Source organism: Pongo abelii, chromosome 9, assembly GCF_028885655.2.
Source record: "Pongo abelii isolate AG06213 chromosome 9, NHGRI_mPonAbe1-v2.0_pri, whole genome shotgun sequence".
NCBI classification, from domain to species: Eukaryota; Metazoa; Chordata; class Mammalia; order Primates; family Hominidae; genus Pongo; species Pongo abelii.
Window position 1 is genome coordinate 9687218 of NC_071994.2, and position 26214 is coordinate 9713431.

General features: G+C 51.2%; 1 protein-coding gene across 1 annotated transcript; it reads left to right on the top strand.

Annotated features, from left to right (window-relative positions):
• Positions 1-12137: 12137 nt before the first annotated feature.
• On the top strand, positions 12138-21218 carry BATF2 (basic leucine zipper ATF-like transcription factor 2). Its single transcript, XM_002821540.4, has 3 exons — positions 12138-12233; positions 14607-14708; positions 19351-21218. Exons 1-3 carry the CDS (start codon positions 12195-12197, stop codon positions 20032-20034), a joined length of 825 nt encoding a protein of 274 aa, XP_002821586.2. The 5' UTR covers positions 12138-12194; the 3' UTR covers positions 20035-21218.
• The last annotated feature ends 4996 nt before the right edge of the window (positions 21219-26214 follow it).

Here is a 26214-nt window from a genome sequence, read left to right on the forward strand (position 1 = left end):
ATTTATTTATTTATTTGTTTATATATCTAAATATTTATTTTTAAGTTTGCTCTAGACACACAGTTTCTGTTTCTTTTCTTTTTTTTTTTTTTTTTTGAGACAGGGTCTTGTTCTGTCATCCAGGCTGAAGTGCAGTAGCATGATCACAGCTCACTGCAGCCTCATCCTCCCAGGCTCACATGATCCTCCCACCTCAGCATCCCAAGTAGCTGGGACCACAGGCACGTGCCACCATGCCCAGCTATTTTTTTTTATTTTTAAATTTTTTTTTCTTAAATAATCATGAGGCTGGGCACGGTGGCTCACACCTGTAATCTCAGTACTTTGGGAGGCCGAGCTGGGTGGATCACTTGAGGCCAAGAGTTTGAGACCAGCCTGGCCAACATGGCAAAACCTCGTCTCTACTAAAAATACAAAAAATTGGCCGGGTGTGGTCACGCGCACCTGTAGTCCCAGCTACTTGGGAGGCTGAGGCACGAGAATCACTTGAACCCCGGGGGTGGTGGGCGGCAGCGGAGGTTGCAGTGAGCCGAGATTGCGCCACTGCACTCCAGCCAGTATGAGACAGAATGAGACTGTCTCAAAAGAAAATTAAAAAAAAAGAAGGGGCAAGTTATGATTGTGTTCATGTGTGAGAAGCAGCACTTATATCTGGTGTAAATTGCTCCAGATTTCTTATGCTTATAAAGGAGTCTCACGAAGAGATGGGAAACTGGGTTCTCTGGATTCTTAGTTTTCCCTGTTTAACCCTTCACTGTCATTTGTTGCCCTCTGTGGACTTGCCTTATTTTTCTGCAGTGTTGCAGCAAGTGAAGTATTCTCCATGCAGCTGCTCATGAAACCTTCACCGGGAGGCGGCAGATATCTGTGTTAGAGGAATCTCTTTCCCTTATAGATGATCTAAGTTAAATTACTATCAAGTCTAGAGTGCACCAGCTTCAGACATGAGGCCCAAACGATGTCATTGGGAGTCAGACTCTTACTCTATCTGCTGTCCTCTGGGCTGGCTACATTCTCAGGCAGAGCCCGCTCATGGCAGGAGGATGGCCACCAAAGACACCAGCTTAGTATCACCCCATGGGGGCACATCCCCAGCCCCTGCCACTTTCCCAATAACTCCAACAAAAGTCCCAGGCCTGGCCTTCCTTGGTCTGGCTTGGGTCACGTGCCTATTCCTGACATCAATCACTGTGACCAGGTGAGATTGGCAAGGCCAGGGCCCCAGGCCCATGCTGGAGCGCAGGGTTGGGGTCACCTTGTTGCCCAGGCTAACCTCAAAATCCTAGGCTCAAGTGATCTCCCCACCTTGGCTTCCCAAAGCGTTGGGATTACAGGCGTGAGCCACCATGTCCGGCCTATTTAATTCTTTTAAACTACATTGTTTATATTAGATTGTTTATAATAAAGTCACAGTTTTAATGAGAAGACAGAAAACCTGTTTTCCCTCTCTGATAAGACAATCTAAGATGCCAGTCTTATTTTTTGGACCACATGCCTGTGACAGAGGCACCAACCAGCACGTGCTGGCAGCTTACCCAAGTGTAGGTTTTGTCCTACTAATTAATAAGTAAAGAACTGGAAGCACAGAGATGGCAACTGCATACAGACCATAGTTCTGCCTTCCCACCGCTAATCTTCCTGTAGGTTTTGTTTTGTTTTGTTTTTTGTTTTTGTTTTTTTTAGACAGTCTCGCTCTGTCACCCAGGCTGGAGTGCAGTGGTGCAATCTTGGCTCACTGTGACCTCCACCTACTGGGTTCAAGTGATTCTCCTGCCTCAGCCTCCCGAGTAGCTGGGATTACAGGCATGCACCACCACGCCTGGCTGATTTTTGTATTTTTAGTAGAGATGGAGTTTCACCATGTTGGCCAGGCTGGTCTTGAACTCCTGGGTTCGAGTGATCCACCCACCTCGGCCTCCCAAAGTGCTGGGATTACAGGCGTGAGCTGCTGTGCTCAGTCTCTGTAGGTTTTACACATCCAAAGGCAGCCAGGTCCCCAGTGCTGGTCAGTGATGATTCAGTGGCTGTGTACATCCTGCATGCCGCTGCTGCATGCCTTGTAAGACAAGTCAGAGTGTTCAAGCATCTGCATTACAGGTCTTAGCCCAGCTGCCTGTGTGGGAGGCAGCAGAGGCATCCTCTCCAACTTCCAGATGACAAAAGGAGGTGTTACTCACCACGCAAAGGCACATGACATCTGCAAGCTTTTCCAGAACCTTAGGAGGTAGAAAGGACTTGAAAATCTGAGATCTTCCAACAGCCACGTGCTCGTACACCTCAGCTGTTGCCTGTGGCCCCTCGGGAGCAAAGCTGTGCTAGATGCTTCTTGCCTCCATGGGGCCAGGCCTGGTGAATAAACGCAGGAGCAGCTGCTGTCCCTGGTTGCCCATGTTCTGCTGTGGCCTCACTCCGGAACCTAAGAGGCAGGTACCACTCTTCTCTCCGCATGACAGACCACCCCCCACTCACCTGGATCGCTGCAGCAGCCTCCTGACCGGCTTCCCTGCTCCCCTGCTCCAAGGCACAGGGACCCTTTTTTATTTATTTATTTATTTATTTATTGAGACAGAGTCTCACTCTGTCACCCAGGCTGGAGTGCAGTGACGTGATCTTGGCTCACTGCAACCTCCGCCTCCCGGGTTCTAATGATTCTTGTGTCGCAGCTTCCAGAGCAGCTGGGACTACAGGCATGAGCCACCATGTCTGGCTAATTTTTGTATTTTTAGTAGAGATGGGGTTTCATCATGTTGGCCAGGCTGGTCTCGAATTCCTGACCGCAGGTGATCCACCTACCTCGGCCTCCCAAAGTGCTAGGATTACAGGCATGAGCCACTGCGCCCGGCGAACCCTTTTATTTTTTATCTTTATTTATTATCATTATTATTATTATTTTGAGATGGAATCTCACTCTGTCACCTAGGCTGGAGTGCAGTGGCATGATCTTGACTCACTGCAACCTCTGCCTTCTGGGTTCAAGCGATTCTCCTGCCTCAGCCTCCCGAGTAGCTGGGATTACAGGCATCCACCACCATACCAAGCTAATTTTTGTGTTTTTAGTAGAGACAGGGTTTCGCCATGTTGGCCAGGCTGGTCTCGAACTCCTGACCTCTGGTGATCTGCCCACATCTGCCTCCCAAAGTGCTGGGATTACAAGTGTGAGCTACCGTGCCTGGCCTGTTTATTTATTTTGAGACGGAGTCTTGCTCAGTGGTGCAATCTCGGCTCACTGCAGCCACTACCTCCTGGGTTCAAGTGATCCTCCCACCTCAGCCTTCCAAGCATGCGCCACTACGTCCAGCTAATTTTTGCATTTTTAACAGAGGTGGGTTTTCATCATGTTGGCCAGGCTGGTCTCGAACTCCTGACCTCAAGTGATACTTCTGCCTCGGCCTCCCAAAGTGCTGGGATTACAGGTGTGAGCCACCATGCCCGACCAGGGACCCTTTTAACCTATGCGTCAGATCACATTCTCCTCTGCTCAGAGCTCTCTGGTGCTCTCTGTATCTTTCAGAGTAAAAGCCCAAGGTTCTCACTGGCCTGTGAGCCCCTGCATGAATGGCCCGTGGCCTCCACCCCAATCTCTTGCTCCCCGGACCCTGCCAGTCCCAGGAGTCCACTACACCACTCTGCCCCCAACCCCAGCTGGGACCTCACTGTCATGGTTCTCTCCTCTTCAATCCTTTGCTCAAATGTCCAATGTCAAAAACAATTTTTTTTTGTTCAAATGTCTCAACGAGGCTCAGTCTGACCCCACTATTTACATGTGAAATCCCCCACCCCACACTCCCCACGGCCCTTACCTAGCTCTCTTTTCCCCGTGGTACCTGTGGACTCCCGCCAGACTAGATAATTCGCTTAATGTAATTATCGTCTCCCTGCTCCTCCCTAGGATGGAAATTTCACAAGGGTAGGATTTGCATCTTTTTTTTAAAAAAAACAGATGTCTCCCAGCACCTAGAGCAGGGCCTGCCACATAGGAGATGCTCAGGAAATAGTTGCTGCATGACAGAAATAGGGATAGAGGTTTGTGAATTGCTTTCTAGCTGCTCACACAGACAGGAAGCAGCAGGGCTTCACCAGCCTTGTTCTCACCATCAGGTTTCTCAGCCCCCCAAACCGAGGCAGATCCGGCTCCCACTCTCTGGGATCCCCACAGATTCCAACTCCCACACCAGGCCCAAATCAAAAAGGGCGTCTTGGCTGGGCACAGTGGCTCATGCCTGTAATCCCAGCACTTTGGGAAGCTGAGGCAGGTGGATTACCTGAGGTCAGGAGTTCGAGACCACCCTGGCCAACATGGCGAAACCCCATCTCTACTAAAAATACAAAAACTAGCTGGGTGTGGTGTCGGGCATGGTGCTGGGCACCTGTAATCCTAGCTACTCGGGAGGCTGAGGCAGAAGAATTGCTTGAACTCGGGAGACAGAGGTTACAGTGAGCTGAGATTGCGCCACTGCACTCCAGCCTCGGTGACAGAGCGAGACTCCGTCTCAAAAAAAAGGGCATCTCATAGGTACCCCCTCCCGCCGGGTGCCGGGAAGGGAAGACTGAGTCCCGTGGTGGAAGGCAGAGGGCAGTGCTGGGGGAGGCACCCAGGTCTCTGTCTGCAGCACCAGCCTCGGTTCATTGCTAGTCCCTTGTTTAGAAAAAGGCCTCCCAAGAGGCACAGGCAGGCCCTGGCCTCCAGCACAGCAAGAAGGACCCTGAGAAGTCATTGTCAAGTTCCTTCATTTTATTTTAGTTATTTTGAGACAGAGTCTCGCTCTGTCGCCCAGGCTGGAGTGCAGTGATGTGATCTCAGTTCATTGCAACCTCTGCCTCCCAGGCTCAAGTGATCCTCCCACTTCAGCCTCCTGAGTAGCTGGTACTACAGGCTCACGCCACCATGCCCAGCTAATTTTTGTTTTCGTTTTTGGGTTTTTTTGTTTGTTGGTTTGTTTGTTTGTTTTGGTAGAGATGGGGTCTTGCCGTGTTGCCCAGGTTGGTCTCAAACTCCTGGGCTCAAGTAATCCTCCTGCCTTGGCTTCCCAAAATGCTGGGATTATAGGTGTAAGCCACGGCGCCTGGTTAAGTTCCTTCATTTTACACATGAGGAAACAGGTCCAGAGAGGGCACAAGGCTGTCTGAGACCTCGAAGCTTGGTGAACGTGTGCTGCAGGTGAACTCAGTTCTCCAGAGGACCCGATCCCCAGACTTTCTTCTGGATGGGGCCCCCTTTCCAGCTCCTGGGACCCTGGTCTGGGGCCTCTGGGAATCAGTCCTGCTCCTGCAGACCAACAACAGGTACAAATGTTCCCTGCCCTCTAAGGGTGTCCTGTGCCCCTGTTATTTCCACTCCAGGCCCTGAGATGTTTGCTGGATCAGCGAGGAATAAGATGAGAAGAGCATGTGGAGGCTGCAGCAGAACCTGGGTCTGCCTGTTTCTGCTGCCTCCTTGTACTTGGCCAGTTCCCCTCTTCTTGCCAGGCCTCAGTTTCCCCAGTTGCAAAACAAAGAAACTGGAGAATCTCTGGAGTCCTCTGGCCATGACTGACTGCTGACCTGCATGGCCAAAGCTCTCCTGCACCCTTGGTGCTATCCTTGGTGCTGGTTCTGCCAAGGGCAGCACTGTCTTGTCTGTTGCATTTCGAGTCGCTAGCTAGTCTGGGTTGGGCTTCATTTCCCACCCCATTGCACCCCAGCCAGCCCTCCAGTCCCTTGCTCCGTGAGCTCGGCTGGCCACTCCCCAGCACCAGCCTCCACATGAGGCCCTCCCATCTTTAGGGGTAGCTAGGACAAGAGCAAGGGACTCATCCTTTCTGAGGTCACTGGTGACCACTTTCCATACTTTGTTTCAGTCATCATGACAGTCCTGGCAAAGTGAGGGAATTTTCACCACTTTACAGACAAGGACAATGAGAACCCGGAGAAACCAAGGGCCTTGTCCAAGCTCACACAGTAGCAGGACACAGCGAGGATTTGAACCCTGGTCTTTCTGGGGCTTGAACCGCCTGGGAAAATCTAGGAGCTATGGTCGCAACTGCCATTTGCAAACAAACAAAGCCCTGGGATGCTCTCAGACTCTTCAGAGCTCAGCTGTTTATAATTTATACTGCCTGCCCATTTCCAGAAGTTCCAGACGGCTTCCCAGAAAGATGTGTAAGTACATTAAAGGAATGGCAGAGACTCAGAAGCACAAGGCATTGGAGGTGGCAAAGGGCCAGCAGGACTGGGGGTTGGGGAGGGGAGTGAGCGTGGGAAGGTGCACTGAGGACCGGGCAGTGAAGAGCCCCGTAGAGCCCAGGGGAAGTCACTTAGTTACTGGGAGGCCCAGCTATTTGCAGACTCCATCTTTTTTCATTTTTATTTTTTGACACAGGGTCTCTCTCTGTTGTCCAGGCTGGAGTGCAGTGGCGCAATCTCGGCTCACTGCAACTTCCACCTCCCGGGTTCAAGCGACTCTCCTGCCTCAACCTCCCGAGTAGCTGGGAATACAGGCGTGTGCCACCATGCCTGGCTAATTTTTGTATTTTTAGTAGAGACAGGGTTTCATCAGGTTGGCCAGGCTGGTCTCGAACTCTTAATTTGCCAACCTCAGCCTCCTGAAGTCCTGGGATTACAGGTGTGAGCCACCGTGCCCCGCCCAGACTCCATCTTTAATGAGCGCTGAAATGTGCTATGCACAATGTGCTGAAAGCAAAAGTCTGTTCTTCTCTCCCCACGCCCTGGGGAGTCTCCATGTTGTGGCTTCCCCTGTCCCTGCCCAGCACTCAGTATGTCTGGAATCATCCTTTGGCAAGCCCTTGCTTTCCTGTCCACGGGTCCTTGACTGCTGGGACCTTCCTCCGCATCTTGGGCAGTGTGAAATAATGGACAGGAAGAGTGCCGGGCTTGGTATCAGAGACACGGGGGGATTGGAGTCCATCTACCTGGGGAGGTGACCAGAGCCTGGGACGTGCTGCTGAGTGGCAGCTTCCTCATGTCAGAAGCTGAGCTGAGGTTGTGGGATCAGCTGGCATCTACTCATCCTTCTTTTGCCAACAGTACCCCAATGCCCTGGGGAACTGCCCCTTCTTCACCCCTAGTCCTTATGGTTTAGATGGGGCTAACCCCAACCCTGGGCTCCAGGATGGGCTTGAGGCCCTGGCCTTGCCAATCTCACCTGGTCACAGTGATTGATGTCAGGAATACGCACATGACCCAAGCCAGACCAAGGAAGGCCAGGCCTGGGACTTTTGTTGGAGCTACTGGGAAAGTGGGAGGGGCTGGGGATGTGCCTGCCCCGGGTTGCTGTGAAGCTGGTGTTTCTGGTGGCCATCCTACTCCGATGAGCGGGCTCTGCCTGAGAACGTAGCCAGCCTGGAGGACAGCAAATAGAGTAAGAGTCTGACTCCCGATGACATCGTTTGGGCCTCATGTCTGAAGCTGGTGCACTCTAGACTTGGTAGTAACTTAACTTAGATCATCTAATAAGGGAGAGAGACTCCTCTAACACAGATATCTGCTGCCTCCCGGTGAAGTTTTCATGAGCAGCTGCATGGAGAATACTTCACTTACGGCCGGGTGCAGTGGCTGATGCATGTAATCCCAGCATTTTGGGAGGCTGAGGCGGGAGGATCATGATCAAGACCAGCCTGGCCAGCATGGTGAAACCCCATCTCTACTAAAAATACAAAAATTAGCTGGGCATGGTGTTGCACATCTGTAATCCCAGCTACTCAGGAGGCTGAGGCAGGATAATTGCTTGAACCCAGGAGGCGGAGTTTGCAGTGAGGCAAGATCGCGACACTGTACTCCAGCCTGGGTGACTAGAGCAAAATCCTGTCTCAAAAAAAAAAAAAAAAAAAAAAAAAAAGGCTGGGTGTGGTGGGGCTTATGCCTGTAAGTGCTGGGAAGCACTTTGGGAGGCCGAGGCAGGTGGATCACTTGAGGCCAGGAGTTTGAGACTAGCCTGGCCAACGTGGCAAAACCCCATCTCTACTAAAAATACAAAAATTTTGCTGGGCGTGGTGGTGTGTGCCTATAGTCCCAGCTACTTAGTAGCTGAGCCAGGAGAATCGCTTGAACCCAGGAGGCAGAGGTTGCAGTGAGCTGAGATCCCGCCACTGCACTTTAGCCTGGGGACAGAGCAAGACTCCATCAAAAGAAAGAAAGAAAGAAAGAGAGACAGACAGAGAGAAAGAAAGGAGGGATGGAGGGAAACACAAGCCTGTTGTTACATGAATAAAAATTAATCAGATATGTGTTGAGTGCCTTTGTTAAGTTTAACAGATGTTTATGTGACCTAACTGTGAGCTGTGCACTGTTCTAAGCCCTTTACATAAATTACTTAAATCCTTCTATTATTATCCCCATTGGCCAGGCGCGGTGGCTCATGCCTATAATCCCAGCACTTTGGGAGGCCAAGGCTGGTGGATCACCTAAGGTCAGGAGTTCGAGACCAGCCAGGCCAACATGGTGAAACCCCCATCTCTACTAAAAATACAAAAATTAGCTGGGCATGGTGGCACGCACCTGTAATCCCAGCTACTTGGGAGGCTGAGGCAGGAGAATCGCTTGAACCTGGGAGGCGGAGGTTGCAGTGAGCCGAGATCGCGCCACTGCACTCCAGCCTGGGAGACAGAGCAAGACTCCGTCTCAAAAACAAAAACAAAAAAACAGGCCGGGCACGGTGGCTCATGCCTGTAATCCCAGCACTTTGGGAGGCCGAGGTGGGCAGATCACTTGAGGTCAGGAGTTTGAGATCAGCCTGGCCAACATGGTGAAACCCCATCTCTACTAAAAATACAAAAAATTAGCTGGGTGTGGTGGCGCACACCTGTAATTCCAGCTATTCGGGAGGCTGAGGCAGGTGAATCACTGGAACCATGGAGACAGAGGTTGCAGTGAGCCAAGATTGTGCCACTGTACTGTAGCCTGGGTGACAGAGTGGGACTCCGTCTCAAAAAAAAAAAAAAAAAAAAAGGGGACAGGGCTTCAGAGCATTCTGGCTTCTCCCAAAACAGTGGTGTGACTTTCTCTTCCCTATAATTCAGTTTCTTCATTGGTAAAATGACGAAGTTGGTTGGGGGGAGCCCACCAGGAACCCAGGGCAGGTCCTATGGGAATAAGTGAAAAGTTTCTTTCCTCAGGAAAGTTTTGGGGTTCCTGGGTGGCAAACTGCCTGCTGGACTTTAATTCATTAATTCATTAATTGAGCATCTATTATGTGAAGGCAGTGTTTGAAGCACTGGGGATCCTTCAAAGAACCAGTCCTGCCATGTGGAGCTCATTGGTAGCTGTGGTATTTGGGAGGCCTCCAACCCTCCACCCACTGGGGCTGCTGGCTTTGGACTAATGGACCAGGTCTTTCCAAGCAGGGTGTGGAGCAGGACTGAGGCCTAGAAGAGAGAGGTTGTGTTCTCCCTGCAGCTCTGCCCCTCCCGTGGAGTGACCTTGCCCCTCTGGGCATTAGTTTCCTCACCCTCTTTTATGAACTGAAAGTTTGTGTTCCCCCCCAAACTCACACACTGAAGTGCCAACCCTTGGTAAGATGGTATTTGGAGGTGGGGCCTTCAGGAGGTAATTAGGCTTAGATAAGGTCGTGAGGGTGGGACCGTACAATGGGATGAGTGTCTTTATAAGAAGGCAGAGAGACCACGTGAGAACACGGCAAGAGGGCCACCATCTACCAGCCAGGAAGAGGCCTTGCCAGGAGCCAAACCTACCAGCACCTTGTTCTTGGATTTCTCAGCCCTCAGAACTGCAAGAAATAAAAGGCTGTCATTAAGCCACCCAGTTTCTGGTATTGCATTATAGCAGCCTGAGCTGACTGAGACACCGTCTAAGGCGAGGTCAGATTGGATGGTCCCACCGGCCTGGGAGAAGTCTTCCACAGCCATTCCTAGTTAAACATTACCCACCCTGCCTCCCTCCCTCCCTGCCACTCCCTCTCCCAGCCACCTCCTCAGGAAGCCATAAACGCTGTCTTCTTTGGTCTTCTCCCAGGGCTGTGGTGTTCTGGGAAGAGCTACACCTGCTGTCTCACCTCTGCCAGAAGCCAGGGTCTGGAGAAGAAAGACCAGGGGTCTGAGGCGGGGCCTGGGATCTGGAGTGGGACACTCAGGCCCTAGCCCCCCCCCACACACACACACAAGCACACACGGGTGTTTCTTCATAGTCACATCATGCACAAGGTGCCTGCAGATCCTCCCAGGGGAGCTCATGGGCTGGCTTAATGAGCCCTTCAGGTGCCTGCCTCAGGCAAGATGTCCCAGCCTTCCTGGTTTCCAGGAAACAATAACTCAGAGAAACAGGGATGGCCTCACTGCGTGGGGCATCTCACTTCTGCCTCTGCTCCCAGGCCCCTCAGAAGCTAGGAGGGCAAGGCCCAGCTGTTATGCCCAATCCCACTCACCCAGGCATTTTAAATTAGGATCCTGCATTAATAATCTTAGAATCCAGAATATGACACCACAAATCTCAGGAGGGGGAATCCTTGCCACATAGTACTTTACAATATCCCAAGAGCTTTCTTCTCATCTCATTCTTTCCCATCTTCAAAACAACTGTGAAATAGGTGTCATTTCTTTGTGATCACCAGCATATATTTGAAGACACTGAGGCTCCAGGTGATAAACTGGGTGAGTGGAGTGCCAGGATGGAGAGTCAAGTCTTTTGTCTCTGAAACCCAGACTTGTTTTATGCCTGGTTCTAGGGATAGCAGGGGACTGCACTCTCCACACCTCTGCCCATGACAGGCATCACTAATCGATCATGGTGTGGCAGACATTGCTAATCAACTGCAGTACTCTTTTTTACTAAGCTCAGAGGTGTCCATGAACTCTTTAAAACAACATTCCAGCCGCCATCACCTATCAGAAGATCATATCTGTATTTGCCATTCTTGTGATATCACGTCATCAGCCATGAGCCCTCAGATCTCAGGTGCAACCCCAAGATGCTCTAGTCACCAGACCATAGGACTCTACATACTGCATGCATGCTATTCTTGGACAGGAATTACTGGCCCCTCTGGCCCCCAAACAGATGCCCCATCCAAGTGTGGTCCCTCTTAGAGATACAACAACCATGCAGATATGCCCGGGGCTTCAGGGTTTGCTAGGTCTTTATTTTTTAATTTTTAATTAATTAATTTTTTTGAAACAAGGTCTTGCTCTATTGCCCATGCTGGAGTGCAGTGGCAAGATTATAGCTCACTGCAGCCTTGAACTCCTGGGCTCAAGTGATCCTCTCATCTCAGCCTCCTGAGTAACTGGGAATACAGGTGTGTGCCACCATGCCCAGTTTTTTTTTTATTTTATTTTTAGTAGAGATAAAGTCTTGCTATGTTGCCCAGGCTGGTCTCAAACTCCTGAGCTCAAGTAATCCTCCTGCCTTGGCCTCCCAGAGTACTTGGATTACAGGCATGAACCACTGCATCTGGCCTAACAAAATTGTTTTTATCCCCACTTTACAGATTTGGAAACAGAAACACAGATGAAATTATGAACTCAAGTCACATAGCTTGGAAGCTGGGCTCCTAACCACTGGACATCAATCTTTCCACTGCTACGTGGTCTGTTGTATGAAAACAGTAATGTATCCATCTGTTCTATCCAACAGCCATTGCTTATTTTTGCAGACATGCTTCCATAGTGGTCTCAGAAGGTTTGGGGGTGGTTGTATTATCTGGCTTAGTTCCTGCAATGAGCCTGGGAGTGGGTAGTTGTACCATCCTCCAGCCCATACCCTTACAGATGAGAAAACTAGGGCTCAGAGAAGGAGAGTCACTTTCTGAAAGCTGGACAGCTCCAATGTGTGCTGTGATCCAGAGTTCCCCCAATTCCAGAGCTCAAGGGCTCTCTCTACCCCACATGAACATCGGTCCCCACTGGCTTCTTCTCTCATCTCAGTCCCTGGCCGCCTGTCCTCCCTCCCCTGGAACACCCTCCTCATACCTGGCCTTTGGTCTTCCCTCCTCTCCACCCTCCACCATCCTCTTTCCAGAGAAGGGGCCCAACCGGAAGGCCAGTTCATGTTAGGAAATTCTAGCCACATGAGCAAGCCTGAGCCAGGGATTCTGAGCAGCTGGTAGCTTTAGGAGAAACTGAAACTTGGCCCTCTGGGGGCGGAGTGGCCACTGGGGATTTAAAGAGCTGCCACTTCCTTAGGCCTCCAGAGGGCACTGGGAAGTCACAGCTGCTGAGGGACGACTCTGCTCCCCCGCCTAAGCCATGCACCTCTGTGGGGGCAATGGGCTGCTGACCCGGACAGTGAGTACAGGGGATTGGGTATCGGGGATGAGAAGGGGAGCTGGGATTCCAAGGGTCCTCAGTGCCCAGGCAGTGAGGGCTGCAGTCGGGAGCTCCTAGTCCCAGCTCTATACTCTGAGCAGTGTGACAGAGGGCTCTGCATGCCCCTCTCTGGGTCTCGCTTTCCTCCCCTGAAGTCAGGGTTGGAATGAGTTGTTTCCAGCTCTCACATTGCAGATCCAGCCTTCGGTTTAGAACTTGGCCTCTGTGTACTTGCTTTCTCCTAATGTACCTGGTCCCCCGCCACTACACTCACAGCAGCCTTTCCTTCCTTCTCCAAATAACCCAGGCCGGCCCACGCCTGTAATCCCAGCCCCTTGGGAGTCTGAGGCCAGCAGATAACATGAGGTCAGGAGTTCAAGATCAGCCTGGCCAACATGGCGAAACTCCGTCTCTACTAAAAATACAAAAATTAGCCAGGTGTGGCAGGGCACGTCTGTAGTCTCAGCTACTCGAGAGGCTGAGGCAGGAAAGTTGCTTGAACCCGGGAGATGGAGTTTGCAGTAAGCTGAGCTCATGCCACTGCACTCCAGCCTGGCAGACAGAGAGAGACTCTGTCTCAATAACATAAAATAGGCCAAGCTCGGTGGCTCCCACCTGTAATCCCAGCACTTTGGGAGGCTGAGGCGGGCAGATCACCTGAGGTCAGGAGATGGAGACCATCCTGGCCAACATGGTGAAACCCCGTCTCTACTAAAAATACAAAAATTAGCTGGGCGTGGTGGCAGCGCATGCCTGTAGTCCCAGCTACTCAGGAGGCTGAGGCAGGAGAATCACTTGAACCTGGGAGGCGGAGGTTGCAGTGAGCCAAGATCACGCCACTGCACTCCAGCCTGGGCGACAGAGAGAGACTCTGTCTCAATAAAATAAAATAAAATAAAATAAAATAAAATAAAATAAAATAAAATAAAATAATAAATAAATTCCCTGGGCCATGGTTTCCCTTGGAGGCTCTGCTCATCTCACAGGAGCCCCCTTCACTCACCGTGGGTCCTGTCTCAGCCTTTAGTCTCTTGGTGCCCCAGTGTCTACAGTGAGCCCGCTGTGGACATGGCCCCAGGGAGCATATGGCCAGGGTGGAGCTGTGGCAGGAGCCTAGGAGCATTCAGAATCTGCAGCCAGGGTGGCCAGGGCCTTGCCTGAGGTCCTTACCCTCAAAACACGTACCCCAGAGAGACTTGGGGGAGGGGGCTTGGCTGTGAGCTCTCCAACAGTCCCTCTTGCTCTGACTTTGCAGAGCTCTGGACATTTGGGTAAAATATTTTATCTAAGTTTCATTGATCCCAGGGTACAGGGTGGTCACAACTGTCAACCTTTGAGTTCACCCTTCCATGGAATAAACCCTTCATTCATTCATCCTTCGCTACCACCCCACTACAATGTGAGCAATTTGAGGGCAGGGATTTGCGTGTATTTTGTTTGCTATTGTGTCCCGCTAGCTTACTGCCTGGAACACAGTAGGTGCTTATACATGTTTGTTGAGTAAGTGAATATCTGCTTTGGGCTTGAGCTGGGCATGAGCACAGAGAACCACATCTGCCCTCATGGAGCTCACAGTTAGGAAAGTTCACACCTTGGTGTGGAAATCATGGCAATGAGAAGAATGGAAGCTGAGCTTTATGGCATGCCGGCTCTGGGCTGCCTGCCGCATGGGCTTTAACCCTCTGCTGTGGTGCTTCCATTGCAGGGATGGGACGATTGGGTTCAAGAATATGGGGCTTGGCTGGGCGCGGTGGCTCACACCTGTAATCCCAGCACTTTGGGAGGCCGAGGCTGGTGAATCACCTGAGGTCAGGAGTTCAAGACCAGTTTGAGATGAGCCTGGCCAACATGACGAAACCCTATCTCTACTAAAAATACAAAAATTGGCCAGGAGTGGTGGCAGGTGCCTGTAGTCCCAGCTACTTGGGAGGTTGAGGCAGGAGAATTGCTTGAACCCAGGAGTCAGAGTTTTCAGTGAGCCAAGATAGCGCCGCTGCACTACTCCAGCCAGGGCAACAGAGTGAGACTCTGTCTCAAAAAAAAAAAAGGAAAAAAGAATGTGGGGTTTGAAGTCAGCTCTGTCTGAGTTTGAATCTCAGGCTTCCCATCTTCCCTGCTTGCCCTCCCACCCTCCACATGAGCGGTGAGCAGGACACAGGGGTGAGGCTGGCATTCCAACAACGTGTGCAGCACCTGCTATAGGGTGTGTGGGTGCCAAGGGAGCTTCTGGGAGAACAAAGACCCTTGGGAACTTGACTCAAGGGGAAAAACTTGGCTTTACAAATGGTGGGCCAGGACGGAGGGCACAAGGCCTGGCTGGGCCCCCTGAGTCCTCTGCCTCGTGCCCCATAGGACCCCAAGGAGCAACAAAGGCAGCTGAAGAAGCAGAAGAACCGGGCAGCCGCCCAGCGAAGCCGGCAGAAGCACACAGACAAGGCAGACGCCCTGCACCAGGTGCGGATAACCCTTAACCCCTTTCCTTGTCTCTGGCTCCACTTACTGGTCCAGCCACCTCTTCTCCATCCCACCTTTGAGCAGATCTCCCCCAAACTCCTGTATTTTTCTAGGTCACCTGAGTTTGGGATGAGGAAAGGGTCCTGTGGCTGAGATTTGGAAAGTTCTGGGTGTTGAGTACAAACCATGTGCCAGGTACACACCAGGCTCCAGGGACACAAAGGGTTATCCTCAGCCCAGCCGTGTCCTAAGGTGTCCGCAGTCTAGGGGAAGGAAGACAGGAAGTGGAGGCAAATAGGGAGATCCCAACACAATGGCCAGCTGAGACACTAGTTAAAATGCAGATTCCAGGCTGGGCACAGTGGCTCACACCTGTAATCTTAGCACTTTGGGAGGCTGAGGCTGGAGGATTGTTTGAGCCCAGGAGTTCAAGACCAGCCTGGGCAATATAGCGAGACTCTGTCTCTACAAAAATTAAAAAATAGTTAGCTGGGCATGATGGTGCACACCTGTAGTCCCAGCTACTCAGGAAACTGAGGCAGGAGGATCGCTTGAGCCCAGAAGTTCAAGGCTGCAGTGAGCCATGATTGCACCACTGCATCCAACCTGGGCGACAGATTGAGACCCTGTCTATAGAAAGAAAAAAAAAAGTGGATTATTCTTCCTCTGCCAGGTCCCACCTCATGAGGCCAGGTGGGCCCAGGGACCTGCACGGTGATCTGTGATTAATCACCCGGGGGTCAGAGTTCAGGAGGTGGCTAAGACCATACTGTGAGAACTCTGGTTCAGGGTTAAAATGGGCAGGGTTTCCAGTCCCAGTTGCAAGTTGCTTCCTTTACTGAGCTTCATGTTCATCTGAAAATACCATAGACAGTGGCTTAAACAACAGACATTTATTTCTCACAGTTTTGGAGGCTGGGAAGTCCAAGATCAAGGTGCCAGCCAATTCGGTTCCAGATGAGGGTGCTCTTCCTGACTTGTAAGCGGCTGCCTTCTCGCTGTGTGCTCATGGCCTCTCAGTGCACGTGAGAGGACAGAGTGATCTCTTTCCCTTCCTCTCCTTTTTGGGATTTTTGTTGTTGTTGTTGTCATTTTTGAGACAGAGTCTCGCTCTGTTGCCCAGACTGGAGTGCAGTGGCGCCACTTGGCTCACTACAACCTCTGCCTCCTGGGTTCAAGTGATTCTCCTGCTTCAGCCTCCTGAGTAGCTAGGATTACGGGCATGCGCCACTACGCCCAGCTAATTTTTGTATTTTTAGCAGAGACGGGGTTTCACCATGTTGGCCAGGCTGGTCTCAAACTCCTGGCTTTAAGTGATCTGCCCGCCTCGGCCTCCCAAAGTGCTGGGATTACAGGCGTGAACCACCGCACCTGGCCCCCTCCTTTTTGTTTTAATTTTTTATTCATATATTATGTATTTATTCTTTCTTTTTTATTTCTTCATATTCTTTATTTTTTAATAGAGATGGGGGTCTTGCTATGTTGCCCAGGCTGGGCTTGAACTCCTGGGCTCAAGCAATCCTCCCACCTCCACATCCCAAAGTGCTGGGATTACAGGCACGAGCCACCGTGCCTGGCCCCTTCCTCTTTTTTTTTTTTTTTTGAGAGGGTCTTGCTCTGTTGTCCAGGCTGGAGTGCAGTCCACGATCTTGTCTCACTGCAACCTCAGCTTCCCAGGCTCAAGCGATCCTCCCCACCTCAGTCTCCTGAGTAGCTGGGACTACAGGCATGCACCATCACACTTGGCTAACTTTTGTATTTTTTGTAGAGGCAGAGTTTCTCCATGTAGCCCAGGCTGGTCTTGAACTCCTGGACTCAACTGATACACCTACCTTGGCCTCCCAAAGTGCTGGGATTACAGGCTTGAGCCACCGCTCCCAGTCTCCCTCCCTCTTCTTATAAGGCCACCAATCCTATCAGATTAGAACCCTATCCTCTATCTGAGGACCTCATTTAATCTAAATTACCTTCTAAGAGCCTTATCTCTAAATGCAGTCACATTGGGGGTTATGGCTTCAACATATAAATTTTGGAGGGAACACAATAGAGTCCATAGCACATAGGTAGTGGCATTGAGTGGTCTAAAGAGGAGATGAGCCAGGCAAGGTGGCTCATGCCTGTAATCCCAGCACCTTGGGAGGCTGAGGTGGGTGGATTACTTGAGGCCAGGAGTTCGATACCAGCCTGGCCAATATGGTAAAACCCCATCTCTACTAAAAATACAAAAATTAGCCAAGCATGGTAGCTAATTAGGCAGCCCCAGTAGCTGGGATTACAGGGACGTAGTAGCTAATTAGCCAATCCCAGTAGCTGAGGCAGGAGAATTGCTTGAACCTGGGAGGCGGAGGTTGCAGTGAGCTGAGGTCGTGCCACTGCACTTCAGCCTGGGAGACAGAGAGAGACTCTGTCTCAAAAACAACAACAACAACAACAACAAAAGAGATGAAGCCTGAGCTTAAGGACAAATGGGCTTTTTCCCAGAGGATGAAGGTAAGAAAACGCATTGAGGACAAATGACACAGTGCTGGCACAGGCGTGGGGAGCAGCATCCTGTAGACCAGGTGAGAGTGAGGACTGGTGCTCAGAATGGTGCCTAGGAGACCCACGCATCCGTTTATTCCTTCCTTCTGGAAATGCCTATTGAGCGTCTCCCGTGTGCCAGGCACATTTCTAAGCACTGGATATAGAGCTGTAGACACAGTAGATAAAGGCCCACCCCAGCCCCACCCACAGGGCTCATATTCTTGTGGGGAAGCTAGACCCACAAACAAAAAGTCCCTAGAGTGGTGAGGGTGTCAGACGGTGTTAAATCCTCTTGGAAAAACTAAAGCAGGGAAGAGGGAAGGGACAAAATTGAAATTGTCACTCCTTGAGCCTCTTGAAGGTGGCAAACGAATGAATAAATGAATGAGTGAGTGACTCAGTTCCTGGAGGTGAGTTGAAGCCTTTGGAGAATTTAGGTGAAGGGTGACCTAATGATACATTTTAGAAATGTCCATCATTCCAGTCAGGCACGGTGGCTCACGCCTGTAATCCCAGTACTTTGGGAGGCCGAAGCTAGCGGATCACGAGGTCAGGAGTTCGAGACCAGCCTGACCAACATGGTGAAACCCCATCTCTACTAAAAATACAAAAATTAGCTGGGCATGGTTGTGCGCACCTGATTCCCAGCTACTCGGGAGTCTGAGACAGGAGAATAGTTTGAACCCAGGAGGCGGAGGTTGCAGTGAGCCGAGATTGCGCCATTACACTCCAGCCTGGGCGACAGAGCAAAACTCCGTCTCAAAAAAAAAAAAATTCATCATTCCACGTGCAGAAACCAGTGTGGGAATGGGGCTGGTGGCTTTCAGGCTGAGTCCAGGGCCAGGTGCGTTGGCTCACACCTATAATCCCAGAACTTTGGGAGGCCGAGGCGGGCGGATCACGAGGTCAGGAGATCGAGACCATCCTGGCTAACATGGTGAAACCCCATCTCTACTAAAAATACAAAAAATTAGCCAGGCGTGGTGGTGGGCGCCTGTGGTCCCAACTACTCGGGACGCTGAGGCAGGAGAATGGTGTGAACCTGGGAGGTTGAGCGTGCAGTGAGCTGAGATTGAACCACTGCACTCCAGTCTGGGCGACAGAGCCAGACTCCGTCTCAAAAAAAAGAACTTTGAGTCCAGGGCCAAAACCACATTTTTATGCAAAACACCTTTGCAACTTCTTCTTTCAAAGTGTCCAGAAAAGGGGGTGGGGGGACTGAAGGAAGGCGTTCAATTTTTTCAGCCCTGTGAGATGTGGTTATAAAATTCTTTCTGCATTTTTACCATTATTGTCATCCTAAATGGTTATTTAGAACTGCACATTGATTGTGTCTCAGGGGTTCTCAGAACTGGCGTTCAGCAGACCAGAACTTAATAAATGCTGATTCAGGGATGCAGTATCGAACACACTCATGCTGTCAACCTGTAAAACAATCCCCTGAATCCTCCCACAGTGCTCGTAGGGGTGAGTTCTGGGCCCTCAAAAGGTCTGGCAGTGGCAATAAGCAATCTAGGACAGAATGACATCAAAGTTGCCACGGGAAGGCCCTGTTGGGATTTGCACAGGGAAGGGCGGCGGAAGGGTGTCCAGGCAGAGGAAACAGGAAATGTGGCCGGGAAGCAGAGTTCATGTGAGGGTCAGAAAGGGGGGGGAGCAAGAAAGAAGGTAGGAGAGAGGAGACCGGAGGTTTGAGCTGCGGCCACCACACAGGCCTGGAATTCTACCACAAGGAATCTGGTGGGCGCCTCTAAAGGGCTTTAACCTGCAATTAATGACATGGTTGCCGAACGGCTCCTGTGGGCAAGGGAATAGGTGGTTTGGGGGGCACATGGGTTGGAGGCCCCTGGAGATCCCAGGTAAGTAACGGCACCGGCTCAGGGCACTAGCGGTGGGATGAGAGCAGGCGAATCTGAGCCCCCTCAGGGGGTGGGACAGGGGAGACTTGGCAGGTGGTCATGAAGGGCTGGCCAGAGAGTGGCCAAGAGACCCCACTTGGCTATTCCAATGGTGGTGGCATCTTTCTCCTGAAGTTGAGGACCCTGGAAGGGGCTAAGGCTCATGCAGGGTCCCTGACACTGGCTGAGGTTCCCCTCCCCGCCCATCTGCTTCTCTGCAGCAGCACGAGTCTCTGGAAAAAGACAACCTCGCCCTGCGGAAGGAGATCCAGGCCCTGCAGGCCGAGCTGGCGTGGTGGAGCCGGACCCTGCACGTGCATGAGCGCCTGTGCCCAATGGATTGTGCCTCCTGCTCAGCTCCAGGGCTCCCGGGTTGCTGGGACCAGGCTGAGGGGCTCCTGAGCCCCAGCCCACAGGGACAACACGGCTGCCGGGAGCAGTTGGAGCTGTTCCAGACCCCGGGTTCCTGTTCCCCAGCTCAGCCGCTCTCTCCAGGTCCACAGCCTCATGATTCCCCCAGCCTCCTCCAGTCCCCTCTGCCCTCACTGTCCCTTGGCCCCGCTGTGGTTGCTGAACCTCCTGTCCAACTGTCCCCCAGCCCTCTCCTGTTTGCCTCACACACTGGTTCCAGCCTGCCGGGGTCTTCCTTTAAGCTCAGTGCCCTCCAGCCCAGCCTCACGGCCCAAATTGCCCCTCCACAGCCCCTCAAGCTGGAGCATCCCACCAGAGGGAAGCTGGGGTCCTCCCCCGACAACCCTTCCTCTGCCCTGGGGCTTGCATGTCTGCAGAGCAGGGAGCACAAACCTGCTCTCTCAGCAGCCACTTGGCAAGGGCTGGGTGTGGATCCCAGCTCTCACCCTCTCCTGGCCTTTCCTCTACTCTCCTCTGCTCAAGTCCACTTCTAACCTGGTCTCCGGAGCTGGGTTGGCCCCTTCTTTGGGCTCAGGAAGCAGCCTTAGCACAAGGGCCTCTCCTCCCTCGCTACTGGGTTCTGCCCTGCGTGGCTGACCAGCTGGCCCAGGATTTCACAGTGGAAAAGGAAGCCACCACTGATGCCTCCCACTGTGACAGCCCCTGTCACCACCAATATCTTATTTCAACCTCACAGTTGACCTGAGAAATCGAGATTATCACTCCACCTTTTCAGACAAGGAAACTGAGGCTCAGGGAAGCCACGTGACAAGTCCAAGTTCACGAAGCCTTTCTTGGAGCCTGAAACACCACCCTCCACTCCTCCTTCTCCTGTCCTGGCCCAGGCATTCTAGAGGCTGAAATCCTGGAAACCGTGGGCTGGTGTGAGAAGGTTTGCATGCTCAGAGCAGAGAAGGGCTCTCCCCGCTGCTTCGTGATTCCAGGGCCAGAGCCCTGCAGTCCCAGAAACCCCAACCTAGCTGGGGCAGGTCCAGAGTCCAAGCCCTGGTGGGAAGAGGCCAAGCAGAAGCCCTGAAGTGGACTCTTGCTTCCCCTAGGAGTGTTTTCAGTGCTAAGAAGCTGAACCTGTGGGCTGGAGTTGAGGAGAGGCCTGGAAGAGGACCATGTGGGATTTCTACAGCCCGGGTACCCATAGCCACACCAAGGCTTCTGGGAGATTCTGCAGGGTCAGCTTTCCAGGCTGTTTCCAAATAGCTCCCTGCCTCCCCACTGCCCCTAAAGCCACAGCAGAAGAGCCATTCATCTCATAAACAAAAAGCAAGAGGAAAGAATGAGGAAGGACCCTGTGCAAGGTTATTTTCAGGCAGGGATGGGCTTGCATCTGACAGCACCTACCCCTGTGTGGCCCCCAGGCCCCCATCACCCTCAGACCCCTCCTAAGCAGTTCCCTCATTGCTCTTTGGCCTGGGCTGACAGCAGGAAGAGCAGGGCCCAGGAACCGGAGGAAGTTCAGTGTTGGTGTCTGCTTCAAGAGGGGGTTTTACACTCTGATTCCAGGACAAGAACTCTAAGGCGGGTTGGGGAGAGAAACCCTGGCTCTTCACCCAGGTTTCACACACACGTAAATGAAACACTATGTTAGTATCTAACACACTCCTGGATACAGAACACAAGTCTTGGCACATATGTGATGGAAATAAAGTGTTTTGCAATCTTTTCTGCTTTGCCTAGTTGCTTAAACCACTGTTTGTAACCTATAGAGTCTTTGAAAGAAGAGAGAATAATAGAGATGGGCAACCCCTCATGACCCGACTAATTAATCTCCCTCCAATACTACAGATGAGGAAACTGAAGCTCAGAGATGAGATGGACTTGCCCAGGTGTATTAGTCAGTATTCTCTAGAGAAATAGAACCAATAGAGAGAGAGAGAGAGAGAGAGAGTGTGTGTGTGTGTATGTGTGTGTGTGTGTGTGTGTGTGAAGAGAGACAGAGAGTTTTTTTTATGTTTTTTTTTTTTTTTTTTGAGATGGAGTTTCACTCTTGTCACCCAGGCTGGAGTGCAATGGTGCAATCTCGGCTCACTACAACCTCCGCCTCCTGGGTTCAAGTGATTCTCCCACCTCAGCCTATCAAGTAGCTGGGATTACAGGTGCCCACCACCACGCTCAGCTAATTTTTTCTTTTTTTTGAGACAGAGTCTCGCTCTGTCACCCAGGCTGGAGTGCAGTGGCACAATCTCGGCTCACTGCAAGCTCCGCCTCCCAGGTTCATGCCATTCTCCTGCCTCAGCCTCCCGAGTAGCTGGGACTACAGGCACCTGCCACCATGCCCGGCTATTTTTTTTTTTTTGTATTTTTAGTAGAGACAGGGTTTCACCGTGTTAGGCAGGATGGTCTCGATCTCCTGACATCATGATCCGCCCACCTCGGCCTCCCAAAGTGCTGGGATTACAGGCATGAGCCACCACGCCCAGCCTCACACCCGGCTAATTTTTGTATTTTTAGTAGAGATGGGGTTCCACCATGTTGGCCAGGCTGGTCTCGAACTCCTGACCTCAAATGATCTGCCCGCCTTGTCCTCCCAAAGTGCTGGGATTACAGGTGTGAGCCACCATGCCCTGCCGAGAGAGACTTATTGTAAGAAATTGGCTCATGTGATTATGGAGGTTGGCAAGTCCAAATTCTTCAGGGTGAACTGTCAGGCTGGAGCCCCAGGAAAGTGCTGCTGTTGCAGTTCAAGTGCAAAGGCCACCAGCTGCAGAACTTACTCTGGCTTGGAAAAGGTTAGTCTTTTTGTTCTATTCAGGCCTTCAGTAGATTGGATGAGGCCCACCTACATTATGGAGGGAAACCTGCTTTATTCAAAGCCCACCAATTTCAATGTTGATCTCGTCCAAAAACACATTCACAGAAACATTCAGAATAATGTTTGACCACATATCTGGGCACTGTGGCCCAGCCGAGAGGACACATGCAAGTAACCATTGTGCCAGGTTCACATAGCAAAGGGAAGTCACAGGGCTGTGGATGGCAGCAGAGCCATGGTCACCAGCGATTCAGGGAAAGCAAACAGGGGGAAGGGAAGCCAAGGTGCTGTTGGTTGGAGGTGGGCTGGAGTCTGGGACAGGATTCAACATACTCTGGGCACGAGGACTCAGTGGGGGATGAGGACACCATGGTCGTGCTGTATCTGTATACCCTAAAGTATAGCAGGCTGTGTGCTGTTTTACTTGGATTAACTCAATGATGCCTCTAGTAACTCTGTGACGTATGCTTCTCAACCCCACTGTTCAGAAGAGGAAACTGTCTTTGAGCTAGAGCTGTAAGAAAGAGAGAGAAAGGGAAACTGAGGCCCAGAGGTAGTAAGTAATAAGTCCAACGTCACATAGCTAGGAAACTATATAGACTTGGTTCAACAATCAGGAGCCCTTAGCTGCAGGCAACCCAGCCTTCAACCTTCCTGGATTCTCATTGCAGGCCCTGACTTCAGGGGCAGCACATGCTAATAGAAATGACCCAAGAAGGTAAAACACTACCCCACCCTCAAACAAATAGATGGGAGTGATTCAATTAATGCTGGTACACTCATATGATGGGCTACTGAAAAGCTGAATAAAAAATGCTTGGCCAGGCGCAGTGGCTCAAGCCTATAATCCCAGCACTTTGGAAGGCCAAGGCAGGCGATCACGAGGTCAGGAGTTCAAGACCAGCCTGGCCAACATGGCGAAACCCCGTCTCTCATAAAAATACAAAAATTAGCTGGGCATTGTGGCGGGTGCCTGTAATCCCAGCTACTCGGGAGGCTGAGGCAAGAGAATTGCTTGAACCCGGGAGGCAGAGGTTGCAGTAAGCCGAGATCACACCACTGCACTCCAGCCTGGGTGATGGAGCAACACTCCGCCTTGGGCAGAAAAAAAAGTTACCTGGGTGGCTGAGGTGGGAGGATTGCTTGAGCCAGGGAGGTCGAGGCTGCAGTGAACCATGATTGAGCCACTGCACTCCAGTCTGGGTGACAGAGTGAGATCCTGCCTCAAAAAAAAAAAAAAAAAAAAAGGAGAGAGAGAGAGAGAATTCAAGGGAAGGGTCTCTCAGGAGGTGTCACTCAGGATGAGACCTGACAAGATGAGAATAACAAGAGAGAGTTAGCCATGGAAAGATCTAGGGAAAGAACATGCCAGGCAGAGGCAATAGCATGTGTAAAAACTCCGGGTCTGGAAAAAGCGCTGAATGTAAGCTGGGCACGGTGGCTCACGCCTGTAATCCGAGCACTTTGGGAGGCCGAGGTGGGCGGATCAAGAGGTCAGGAGATTGAGACCATCCTGGCTAACACAGTGAAACCCCGTCTCTACTAAAAATACAAAAAATTAGCCGGGCGTGGTGGCAGGTGCCTGTAGTCCCAGCAGGAAGCTGAGGCAGGAGAATGGCGTGAACCTGGGAGGCGGAGCTTGCAGTGAGCCGAGATTGCGCCACTGCACTCCAGCCTGGGCAACAGAGTGAGACTCTGTCTCAAAAAAAAAAAAAAAAGCGCTAAACATGTTGGAGGAATAGAAACGAGGAGGCCAGCTGGGCACGGTGGTGCACACCAGTAATCCCAGCACTTTGGGAGGCCGAGGTGGCTTGAGCCCATGAGTTTGAGACCAGCCTGGGCAACAAAGCAAGACCTTGTCTCTACTAAAAATTCAAAGAATTAGCCGGGCGTGGTGGCATGCACCTGTAGTCCCAGCTATTCGAGAGGCTGTGATGGGAGAATTGCTTGAGCCCAGGAAGTCAAGGCTACAGTGAGCCATGATCATGCCCCTGCACACTGGGTGACAGAGCAAGGCCTGTCTCAAAAAAAAAAAAAAAGAAGAAGAAGAGAAAAGAAAGGAGGAGGAGAATCAGGGAGGAGAAAAGGAAAGATGAAATCTGGGAAGAGGCCAGAAAAATTGTGTAAGCCATGAGAAGGATGTGAGATTCTTCCTATGTGAGTGGGAGAATTTGTTTTTTTTTTTTTGGAAATGGAGTCTCGCTCTGTCGCCCAGGCTGGAGTGCAGTGGTGCGATCTTGGCTCACTGCAAGCTCTGCCTCCCAGGTTCACTCCATTCTCCTGCCTCAGCCTCCCTAGTAGCTGGGACTACAGGCGCCTGCCACCATGCATAGCTAATGTTTTGTATTTTTAGTAGAGACAGGGTTTCACCGTGTTAGCCAGGATGGTCTCGATCTCCTGACCTCGTGATCCGCCCGCCTCGGCCTCCCAAAGTGCTGAGATTATAGGCTTGAGCCACCATGCCCAGCCATGAGTAGGAGAATTTTAAACAGAGATGTACACTGATTTTTTTGTTTTTTTGAGACAGAGTCTTGCTCTGTTGCCCAGGCTGGAGTGCAGTGCACGATATTGGCTCACTGCAATCTCCACCTCCCGGGTTCAAGCAATTCTCCTGCCTCAGCCTCCTGAGTAGCTGGGATTACAGGTGCCCACCACCACGCACAGCTAATTTTTTATATTTTTCGTAGGGACAGGGTTTCACCATGTTGGCCAGGCTGGTCTCAAACTCCTGATCTCAATTGATCCAGCCACCTCAGCCTCCCAAAGTGCTGGGATTACAGGTGTGAGCCACCGTGCCCAGCCTCTGATTTTTAAATTCATTTAAAATATATTCAGCTCCTCTTTTCAAACACTATCCTAGGCATTTGGGATAAAGAAGAGAACAAAACAGACAAAAATGCTTATATTTAATAGGGAAGCTGGGTCAAGAGGGGTAAGACAAGAAAAGAGGAATCCAGAGGGTCAGGGTGGAGAAGGTACAATTTAAAATAGGGTGGTCGCCCAGGCACGGTGGCTCATGCCTGTAATCCCAGCACTTTGGGAGGCTGAGGTGGGAGGATCACTTGAGGTCAGGAGTTCGAGACTAGCCTGGCCAACATGGCAAAACACTGTCTCTACTAAAAATACAAAAATTAGCCAGGCGTGGTGGCAGGCACCTGTGATCCCAGCTACTAAAGAGGATGAGGCACAAGAATCACTTGAACCTGGGAGGTGAAGGTTGCAGTGAGCTGAGATCGCGCCACTGCACTCCAGCCTGGGTGATAGAATGAGACTCAGTCTCAAAAAAATAAATAAAATAAAATAAAATAAAATAAAATAAAATAAAATAGGGTGGTCAACGTCAGTTCAATAGGAAGAGAGTATTTGAAGCCAGGTGTAGTGGCTTCAAATCCCAGCACTTTGGGAGGCTGAGGTGGTCAGATCACTAGAGGCCAGGAGTTCAAGAACAGCCTGGCCAACATGGCAAAACTCAAACTCCTTCTCTACTAAAAATACACACACACAAAAAAGAAAATTAGCAGCTGGGCACAGAGGCTGATGCCTGTAATCCCAGCACTTTGGGAGGCCAAGGTGGGTGGATCACCTGAGGTCAGGCATTCCAGACCAGACTGGCCAACATGAAACCCCATCTCTACTAAAAATACAAAAAAATTAGCCGGTCATGGTGGAACATGCCTGTAATCCCAGCTACTTGGGAGGCTGAAGCAGGAGAATTGCTTGAACCCAGGAGGCGGAGGTTGCGGTGAGCTGAGATCACGCTATTGCACTCCAGCCTGGGCAACAGAGCAAGACTCCATCTCAAAAAAAAAAAAAAAGAAAGAAAAGAAAAAAGAAAATTAGCAGGGCATGGTGGTGCATGCCTGTAGTCCCCACTACTTGGGAGGCTGAGGCACAAGCATCTCTGGAA

Bases quoted from the DNA above. Each gene is read 5' to 3' on its own strand.
- BATF2 (XM_002821540.4), top strand. From the start codon at position 12,195: ATGCACCTCTGTGGGGGCAATGGGCTGCTGACCCGGACA. The intron at 12,234-14,606 runs GTGAGTACAGGG...CGTGCCCCATAG, and splicing joins ATGGGCTGCTGACCCGGACA to GACCCCAAGGAGCAACAAAG. The intron at 14,709-19,350 runs GTGCGGATAACC...GCTTCTCTGCAG, and splicing joins AGGCAGACGCCCTGCACCAG to CAGCACGAGTCTCTGGAAAA.